The sequence below is a fragment of the Leptodactylus fuscus genome, chromosome 6 (genome assembly GCF_031893055.1).
Source record: "Leptodactylus fuscus isolate aLepFus1 chromosome 6, aLepFus1.hap2, whole genome shotgun sequence".
Taxonomy (NCBI): domain Eukaryota; kingdom Metazoa; phylum Chordata; class Amphibia; order Anura; family Leptodactylidae; genus Leptodactylus; species Leptodactylus fuscus.
In genome coordinates, this window is record NC_134270.1 from 27331886 (window position 1) to 27342983 (window position 11098).

The 11098-nt window shown below is 43.9% G+C and overlaps 1 protein-coding gene across 1 annotated transcript in view; it reads right to left on the bottom strand.

Moving 5' to 3' along the window:
* MORN1 (MORN repeat containing 1) overlaps positions 1–10628 on the bottom strand; it is a 282778-nt gene extending 272150 nt beyond the window's left edge. The window contains exons 1-2 of the mRNA XM_075279633.1: positions 10556–10628; positions 310–381 (exon numbers count right to left, since the gene is read on the bottom strand). Coding sequence (XP_075135734.1) covers positions 310–381; positions 10556–10628 — 145 coding nt within the window. The remainder of the gene's footprint in view (positions 1–309; positions 382–10555) is intronic.
* Between the last annotated feature and the right edge of the window lie 470 nt (positions 10629–11098).

Below are 11098 nucleotides of genomic sequence, written 5' to 3' on the forward strand. Positions count from 1 at the left end.
GAATAGCCTTTCTTAAGACTATTCCTACGTGTTAGGGAGAAAAAAAAGGGTATCCCGTGATAGTATCAATTTAACTCACAGACTGCATATGCAGCCATTGATTTTTAAAGGGGTTTTCCAAGACTTTAATTGATAACCTATTCTATTTTTAAAGGGGTTGTTTTGGTCCAAATGGAATTTTCAAACAGATGACGTATGCACAGAATCTGTAGGGGTGCCGACACCTGGACCCCACAGAGATCATCTTTTCTCAGGGTGCCAGATGCTGCTAGTTTATTCACTTTGGTGAAACAGAAAAGATTTCCTTACCATGTTTTTTACCATCCTTCCATTCACCCTCATAACGGAAAAATGAATTTGCATAAACATAAATTCCATAACCTAAAATAAAAAAAAATAATTAATTAAAAAAAGAATCACCATGTTATAACCAATAAACAATCGGAATATCATAGAAAAACTTTGTCTTATGTGACCAATCTTCCTGTTACTTTATATGTGAATTTGTCCTGTGCAGACGACATCTGAACCTTCTGTAGGTCAAGAAAATTTCTGGATGTCTACCTCCAATGGAAGTCTGTGAGATACGCTACTGTACAGACAGCACATCTGGGACATCATGTCTCGCTCCATCCACCATAACGTTGTACCTCAGACTGTCCAGGAGTTGGCAGATGCTTTAGTCCAGGTTTGGGAGGAGATCCCTCAGGAGACCATCCGCAACCTCATCAGGAGCATGCCCAGGTGTTGTAGGTAGGTCATACAGACACGTGGAGGCCACAAACACTACTCAGCCTCATACTGACATGTATTAAGGACATTGCATCAAGGTTGGATCAGTCTGTAGTGTGATTTTCTACTTTAATTTTGGGGGTGACTCTAAATCCAGGCCTCCATTGGTTAATACATTTGATTTCCATTGATGATTTTTGTGTGATTTTGTGGTCATCACATTCAACGTTGTACAGAACAAAGTATTCAATGAGAAGATTTCATTCATTCAGATCTAGGATGTATTTGAGTGTTCCCTTTATTTTTTTGAGCAGTGTGTATATAGGTATAAGGGTAAGTTCACACTGAGTTTTTTGCTTAGGGTTTTGAGGCCGTACTCGCGTATATACTCGAGTATAAGCCGAATTTTTCAGCACAGTTTTTGTGCTGAAAAAGCCCCCCTCGGCTTATACTCGAGTCAGCAAAAAAAAAAAAAATTATGACCAGCCACAATATCAATGTATAGAATCTCCCATAAAATAGTGGGGAAAAAAAGAAGCTTTAAAAAAAAAAATAAAAGTTGTAAATCCCTCTTCCCTAGAATACATACAAAAGTAGAAAATGACTGTGACATACAAACACATCAGGTATCCCTGTGTCTGACAGTGCCTGGTCTACTGAATATAGGGGATCTGCAGTGCTCCTGTTCCGTCCGGAAGGGGTTAATAGGAGCACTGCAGATACACTATATACAGCCAGGCTGAAGTCCAAGTGGGGGAAAAAAAACCCTCAGTCCTCAAGCTCAGGGAAGGGGCAGACAGACAACCAAAACACCCCCTCCCCTTCCCCAGCATCTACTGCACCCAAAAACTCCGACCATTTTAATTTTTTAAATTTTCCAGTAACTGCTGCATTTCCCCCATCTTATACTCAAGTCAATAAGTTTTCCCAGTTTTTTGTGGTAAAATTAGGGGCCTCGGCTTATACTCGGGTCGGCTTATACTCGAGTATATATGGTATATTGAATCTAAAATTTAATAAGATTGTCCTTTGGCTCTAATGTTCCAAAAAGTGAATATTGCTAACTGTGTCACCCTGTTGTGTGCCAGTTGTGAATGGTGAGGGCATACAGGTGTCTTGCCATACTCTTTGTGTGGCTGTATGAGTGTACAAGGGCACTTCACTCCTGTGTAACCTGATGTGATAGGTGACTTGGAAGGGATTATGGAAGCAGAGTTCCCTTTTATGATTGCATTGAGTCCAAAGTCTGTGTGTATTGGGCGGGCAATCCCCAGAATTAGTATGCAGTGAGTGGACGTATTCATTGACCCCTGACCTAATAGTCAACTGACACAAGTATTCCCTTTGCCGGGGGGCGATAGTGTAGTAAAATCCATTACGTACATCAAAAGCATTAATGACCCAGCAGGTCCATATAGCTTGGGTAATATATTCTGTATAATAGCGGCAACTACCGGTAAGGATTTCCAGGCACTTTAAGTAAATATCACTTCATGGACTGCTGTCGTTCCTCTCCTTGTATCCCGGGGATGCCCCATACCTGCCACAGTTAACAAAACATGACATCACAGGTATTGATGTCATGTAGGACGGCCGCCCGGTTGGACTCCATATCATATAACTAACCCAGCTCACCCAATTTAATCTAAATAATAAAATGACCCCATCCAGTCCATTAAACAGTGTCTGTGCCTCGGTGCAGTGACATCCATCTGTTATTACACTGCCAGGAATCCAGAAAGTGGCAGCTTGTGTAGTTCCCATAAATAACATTAGTTCCATATTAAGCAATGGGTAGTTCTTCAAACCAAATATCAATTTCGAAGCGTGCCAAGACAAAGATGGACTGTTTACATCACGCTGTCTTAAAAGGTTAGTTTTTGTTTTAAGACACCGTATCGGATGGCAATATATTAAAATCTAGAATGAAGTCAGCCTCTGTAAGCAGGTACTTGGTAAGAGGAATGCATAGGACTCCGCGGAGTCGAAAGGACGATGTGCTCTCTGAGTCATCACTATTTCTTTTGGATGGAGCTGAAACGGTGCAGCAGCTGCTGTCGAAAAGTTTAGTTTGGCCGAGTCCTTTCAATGTTATCATCATTTATTTCTACAGGACACACTCGGGGTACGTGGCTGAGCTGTGCAGTCACTGTATACTCCGATAGCACAAAGGATGGAAGTAAACGGGTCGCTGGATACTCTCTTTTTCACGACTCATTGTATTTGCATTACATAATCAAGCAACACAATACCAAATGTCATCCTTACAGGGTAGTTATGGGGGTACGGGGGGCGTGATAGGTATATCCCAAAGCAATTACTACCTATTCATTAAATGGGCGATGATGTGGTGACCGCTACTGATCACAACAGAGCGCCCTGTTGCTCGGAGAAGTCTTAATGGATGTGCCATGCAGTCTCATATGGAAAGTGCTGCAGATGCACATTTCATTTCATTTCCTTCCCTGTTCTATTCTCAACTGGGATTATAGTAAGAGCCCACTGTCAGTAAAGTTACCGAGCCACAACTTGGTGGATGTGGTTTATTGGTTGCAATCTACACAGTCCAGTCACATTAATGTGACCACCTGTCACAATCCAGAATAACCACCTTTGGCAGAGCGGACCGCTGCGAGACGTGCAGGAAGAGAGGGGATGTTGTGATGATGTCACTGGGATGTTGAGCCATGCCGACTCCAGTGCCGTGGCCAGCTGCGCTAGGTTACGCGGTTGAGCATCCATGGCGCGAACAACCCGATCGAGGTGGTCCCACAGATTCTTGATTGGGTTCAAGTCCGGGGAATTTGCTGGCCAAGGGAGTACGGTAAACTCATCCTGGTGCTCCTCAAACCACGCACGTACTCTGTGAGCTTTATGACATGTCACATTGTCCTGCTGGTAGATGCCGTCATCATCCTGAGGAAAAACAATTTGCATGTAGGGGTGAACATGGTCCGCAGGGATATATGCATACTTGTGTAGATCCATCGTGCCTTCCACAATGATGAGTGCACCCAGATGGCTGATGACACGCGCCTTCTGCCATTGGTTATTTAACGTTGACGTCAAAATTAGGTGGTGGTCACATTAATATGACTGGACTGTGTATCATGTGCTAAGATGTACTTGCACTAGGTTGCATGATGTGACATATACCAGTACATGTTCATGTTGCTTTTACTGGTGCAGGTCATCACATGGTCAGTGTTCTGGTATTCTTGGGAAGCTCGATGTGCAATGATTCCTTAGAGGTGGGATGACGTTGTACCGTGGGAGAAGCTGCTTACTCTGACAGGCATTGCCCCAGAGGCCTGTCAGCCCAGTCCCGCAGATAGATAGGTTAGGATCACCTGAATCAAACAGTGTTTTCCACTTGTTACCAAGATAACACCATTTCGGCAATATGCAAATGAACTATTTGGAGCAATGACAGCAAATGACAGCCTTGCCAGTGCTCCAAAGAGCTCATTTGAATGCTGACAAAAATGATGGTCTCTAAGCACCAAAGGGGAAAACACCATTTGATGCAGGTGACCCTAAATTATCTGCTGGGATGATATCGTTGGTTCTGGTGACAGACGCATGCTTCGAAGATGAGAAGACAGAAAGACAACTTACAAGAGAAGGAGGTCAGCTCACTTCTGGAGAACAGCTTGTGGAGGAGAACTCCTAGCAGGCCAGGTGAGTTATGGGGAGCCATGTAGAAACCTTGGTGACCGGGAGCCTGTGCCCTGTGGTGAAGGGTGGTACATCCCTCACTGTGTGTTACAGCTGTTACAGACCTCCATTACTATAACATCTGTTGCAGTAAACCACAGTGTCAAGCCGGGTGTCACATGAGCCCTTACTAAAATGGTGACCTGCAGGGGGCAGTGTGTGGGTGGCAGCTCTACGCAGGCTAAATAAACTATGGCGCCAACTGCAGTAAGTGCCATATTGTCCAATGGTGCCTGCTACACATTCAAAGCCTATGTTGCTGAACTAAGCACTGTGTATTGTATACAGACTGTTATGAGCCACAAGGTACAACGTACAAACTGGGATTGCCCGTGGGTGCTGGTAACCTCCACATAAGGTATTAGTTTCATGGACGTGCTTTGTCCATATTCTCAATGGACGTGCGTTATCCATATTCTCCATGGACGTCACCCCGTTCTGTTCATTTTAAATCTTTTCTGTATACATTCAAAAAAAATGGGGACATGCTCTATTTTGGTCCAATTTGCGGACCAGTCGTTCCCATGATTAAAGACTGTGGGTCCGTGAAAATCACAGAGAGCACATCAATGAGAGCCATATGAAGTCCATTTTACCATAAGGCCCTTGCCATCTGAGCTAGCTCACTTGTATTTGATCCTGACCTTAGCTTAGATCTTAGCTATGTCTCTTGACTTGGCCTTTGTCTCGATCCTTTGGATTTATCACCTGGAACTTGTAGTTCAGCCCCCTGGCCTGGCTTCTCATTACATCTATGTATCATGCTCTTGTTCCATCCTGACTTTGCCTTTATTTCTGCTCCAGATGTTCCCAGTAATGTACCTGTTGTCCGTCGATGACTTCTCATATTACGACTTGGGAATCCAACCAAGAAAGTCCTTACTTCCTTGGGAGTGTCCAGGATGAAGAATGGGGCATTTCCTTAGACTCTGAACCTCATTTTACCCAATGGCAAACAAATTACTTTTCTGGTTAGAACTGATGACCGTGTTCATACACGCTGGCCCAGACTTTCTAATACTTAGGCCATCAGTCTGAAGATACCCCAGATTTATCACAGTCACTAATGTTGGATGATAAATCTAGTGCAGCTTTAGATTGGTGACTTATTTTGAGCCTGAATTTCAAGCATGTTAACCTCAGATGCCAATGAATACTAAACAGCGCTCTGTCCCAAGTGGACCTAAAGCTTAGGCAAGCTATCTAATTAGTATTCAGCCCAATTAAAATGCTAAATGGCCAAGTCCTGGAGTCTTGGGGGGAAGGGGGAGTCATATTTGCTGCACTTTTGTAACAGCCTATTAATTTATAGAACAGAAATTGACAGGAAGGTGACAGATTCTCTCCAGAGCGTATCTACACATGGAAACGTGTAGGGAATATTATATTCATTTATATAAGGGAATACAAGGCAATGTCAGCTCATTAGAATCATCAGTCAGTCAAGAGCACCAAAGACTGAAGGGACTGGATCAAATGTCAAAAAACAAAAACATGCCCTCCCTTCTTTACCAACTATGTCTGATTCTAAGGCCCAATTTAGATGGTGTTAAAGGGGTTTTGATAATGTATCCTAAGGCTAGGTCAGCAATACCACATCAGAGGAGATTTGACACCCCCAACACCGACACTTATCAGCTATTTTTAGATATACAGAGAATGGAGAAGGAAGCAGACAGCGCTGTTCTCTGTGTAGTGGCAGAACGTAGTCGCTGCAGCTTAGGTCCCATTCAAGTGAATAAGAGCTGACCTGCAGTACCTCGTTTGGACACTACACAGAGAATGGCACTATCTGCTTCCTGCTCGATTTTCTGTGTATATGCTGCTGAGAACAGCTGGTCATTGGAGTTACCAGATGTCAGACCCCCTTAGGACTGTTCATCAATATTTTTAACCCCTCTGAAGGCATAAGGAGTATCAGTTGCTGGAATAACACCATATGAGCCAGTACTGAGGCCTACTGTAGTAGGTCTGTATCTACTGAGTTACAACGGACTTGACATAGCACTGAAACCGAGAGCAGAATCTTAGGTGTACATTCGCACGCAGTGGTTCAGATGTTGTTAAACCTGCATCAAAAACCACATCAGAAAAACTGCATACATACAAGAACATGGTACTTAGGATGGCAGGAAATATATTAAGTCAGACAGGGCAGAGGTCGAGCCAGGTGGAGTTCGGTCAAAGTGATAGCCTGGGCTAATTCATACAGTATAATGCATCCATATTGCAAATCCTATGGTGATCGTAGGTCTATTTATCTGAACTAGCATCAACATAGGGGTCTAAGGTATTGTAGGGTGCCCACAAATGGGGCAGGATCTGTGGCTGTAATATATGGATGGGAGAGTCACAGTAAGTGGAAGCCCAGTCGCCTGAGCAGGAGGATACCTGGGATACCGGACATGGACATGGTGATCTCTGGTGGGGGCGGCATTGGGGATGGGAGCACCCATGAAATTTTAGCTACAGTCCTGCATTAGATTACTAATGTATACAAGTTCTATAGGGTCTAGGAGGAAGCAGAAATCTGATATTTATGGATTACTACACCTATGGGGCAATGGTATCACTGTATAAATATAGCCTCAAAAAGTGAAAACTTTACCCAAAGTAGATCCTGCCTTTATGTATGAAATGACTGCTTGTAGCAGTGTAACCATTCAGTATAGGATGTCTGGACTGAACACGGCTTTATGAAGGCAGACCCTAGCACTTGTGTATGGCTACTAATGGCTATAATGCTCCTAGCTAGGTCGCAGCCATTACACTGAAATCTGTTGCTATGACTTTAAGTGTACACAATAGCAGGTATGAAGTAGATAGAGACATGATCACATTAACCGTCCCCAAGGACACAATTACCTTACAGCCATTTGCATCTCCAACCACAATAATGTTCAGCATTATGAGGAAGTCACGAAATGCAGCGATTAGATGGCTTACATGTGACCTGCATCTGACTTGTGGAGGAGGTGAAACCCCAGGATCAGACCAAGTCCAGATACATCACTTGCATCATCATAAACTGGGGTCTCCTGCAGCGTATAAAGCAGCCAGGTACTTGCTCCTAAAAACATCCAAATCCTGGTGTTGAACCCTTTAGATGCCGCAGTCAATAGTGCCTGACCATTTCAATGGATTTGGACGGAGGGGGTTGTCTCTATTAGGCATTGACACCCCTTGTGTTGAAGTGATCACAGGATGCCGATGCATTTACATGGCAGCCAGGGGCCTAAAGAAATACTGTACATCCCTATTAGATCATGGTGAACAGTAACGCTCGGCTTTCAATTTTGTCATAAATTTTCTGGAGGAAAAACAGAGGAAGGACACCACAAAATCTTATAAGAAAAGATGTTTCAGGATGGTTATCTCTCAGGACAGAAGGGGGTCCTCTTTAGGCTAAGGCCCCATGTTGTGGAAAAGCCACTTTTTTGTTGCAGATTTTACTGTGTTTTTTTTAATCAAAGCCGAGAATGGTGAAAGAAGGAATGGGAAATATCTAGGAAGTTCTTATACTTCGACCTCCTGCTTATTCCACTCCTGGCATTGGCTCAAAAAAAAAAAAAAAAAAAAAAACGCAACGAAATCTACAACAAAAAAAAAGCTGCGTTTCCGCAACGTGGGGGTTTTAGGCTGAAGAACCACGTTGCAAAAACACAGAGTTTTTGATGTTGTGGAAGAACCACAACAAAAAACACTGCATTTTACTTTACCTGTAAAGTGAATGGGATTCTGGCTAAAGTCATCCACACACTGCAGTGGAAAATCACAGCGTGTCAATGATACCATTGCGGTGTATTGTAGAAGAAAACAAGGGATTACATGTACAAGTTCACCTAGAAAAACTAAGAAAAAAAGTTAAAAACTAATAAAAGGAATATTAAAAGTTCGATGTAAAAAAATATAAGCTATAATAAACTTAAAATATCACAGTGTTTTTGATTTCATCTCCCCTCCAAGAAAATACATTTATAAAATTATTAAAAAGTTGTACCCCAAAATGGTACCAATAAAAACTATAAAAAAGGGCCTAACAGCTCAGCTGACAGACAAACAATAAAGTTATGGGTGTCAGAATATGCAAATAAGCAGATATGTTAAAGGGATTGTCCAATTCATTTTTATGGATGACCTCATCAATAAAAAATCAGTGTTGATCGACATCATGGACCCCCGCTGATCAGCTATTTGAATGCAATGTGGTACTTGTGTGACCTCTTCACTATTTATATTGCATGCCGCCTGTTTTATAGGGAGTTTGTAATCACAGTCTCATCCCATAGAAGTGAACAGGAGGACTCTATAATTATATTGCATGGCCGCCATGAAGCATACGGTGTGCGATGGAAACAGTTGCGGACCCTTTAAACAGCTGTTCCCACATGTTGGACCCTCATAAATTTGTTAGGAACCCCTAGTGGAGGCAGCCATGTCCCCTCCCCCATTCACTTCAATGGGACTGTCAGATATACATGAGTCCCCCTGCGAACTTCCGGTTGGCACATGCGCAATGGAAGGGCGGCAAGAAGACTTCCTGTTCCTTAGTGAATTAACCAGGGCTGGGTATGTACTTCAGGGTATGGTCCTTGGGTTACGACGAGCCTGCTGCAGAACCTCATTTTCTGAATGCTATACAGTGTATAGCATTCGGCAAATGAAGGCTGATTGTGTAGCAGGCTCGTCCTTGCTACGAGCAGGTAAGTATGCTGTTACCAGTTGACTTTTTCTCATTGAAATGAATAGACCAGCGTTGATTGGCCAGTTGCCAGTGATTTGGCCAATCAACGCTGGTTCTGCCAGAGGCTCGTCTGAGGAGGCGGAGTCTAACATCGGACTATTCATTCCAATGAGAAAAACTCTTGCCTGCCCGTAGCAAGGACGTGCCTGCTGCAGAATCAGTGTTCATTTGCCGAATGCTATACATATATATAGCATTCGGCAAATGAATATATATACTGTATAGCATTTAGCAAATGAGGTTCTGCAGCAGGCTCGTCGTAACCACGAAACAGTATGCCTATACCCCTGCTAGACATGGCAAACTATCATAACCGGAAAGAGATCTTCGACCGGAAATAGGAAGGGCGGGACTTAATCCTTTGTTATTGTTGTCAAAGGGGGACTCATGTATAAGCAAGTGATGTTTAAGATAGAGGATAAATTGTTGATTATGAGGATCTGACTACTGAGACCCCCACCGATTCTCAAAATAGGTGTTTTACTCCTGTTGTAAACACAGCTGTGAGAAAAGAAGGTAGAAGTGCTCCTGCTCCAAATCACTTCAATGGGAGCAGCAGAGTCTCCCATACGCTAGGTTCACACCAGCGCCCGAAAGTCCGTTCTGAGCTGTCAGACCGGGTCCGGCCGTGTGCGCCGGTGAGCGTTTTATGCTCTCCGCCGCAAAAACGTTTTTTTAAAACCGGACACAGAGTACTGCATGTCCGACTCTGTGTCCGATTTAAAAAAAAAAAAAAAAAACGGTTTCGCGATGGAGAGCATAAAACGCTCACCGGCGCTCACGGCCGGACATCTTTCAAACCCATTCAAATGAATGGGTATGAAAGACTCCTGCAGCTTTCCGTCTCCTGCCTCTGTTTTGTGCAGGAAACGGAAACCTGCAGAAAGGAGACCGGACGCAGATGTGAACGAGCCCTATACCTGAAGTAGAACATGGTCCCATTGAAATGAATATAAGGCGGGACACGGACATATTTCTAGCGGCTGCATTCATGTCAGGGAAATAAACCTCTCATTGATGGTAGGGGTCTCAGCAGTCACACCTAAGGTAGTAAAACATACCAGAAACTATATACATGTGGTGTCGCCGTATTTGTACTGATCGGCAGAACTATGTTAATAGATGATTTTTATTGCACAGTACTCGCCATAGATAAAAGACCCCGACATAACTGTCGATTCTCCTAAAATCGCTTAAAGGGATGACATTTGTTTTCCTGTCGGTCATTTTTACATAAACCATAAATGGACACCCGATAGTAAATATGGCTGACAACTATTATTATCCAATACTTCCACCTCTCCATCTGTCATCCCACAGTAAATGTCTCTCTGCTGTGTCTGACACCCTGCTATATATTACCGTGCCGTAGCTGCCTCTGCACATCACCCACATAGTGCGGAGAAGCTCTTGTCACTTTCCTGGGAGCCGCCATCTTGCGCTACAATGTTTACATAGCAACCAATCCTAAGGACACGCGGCTTGATGCTAAGGGGCGGGGCTAAGAGCTAATGGGTTGTCCAGTGATCGTTCTGCACCTGTCAGGGTCTCTGGGGCGGAAGAACAGCACGCATGCGCACTGATTAGCACAACGTGCGCGGTGGAGCCTTTGACTTGTACAGAGCTGGAGGGAGTGATCGGCTGTGCAGTGTGTGGCAAACTAGGTGACGTCACCCATAGAGGAGTGCTACGGTCGTGACTAGAGTGGAGTTGCTCTTGGTAGGTATGATGTCAAATGAAGGGGCGTGGCCTCTCAGAGGAGGGCGGAGTTTCGGCCATCACTGCTCTGTGCTGTATAGAGGAAGCCGGAGCCGAGCACATGGAGCTGGGGAACAGAAAGCAGAGGGGATTGTCTTGTGGTAATGGAGAGACAGGTTTGTTTTACATGAGACTGAGGGGAGAGAA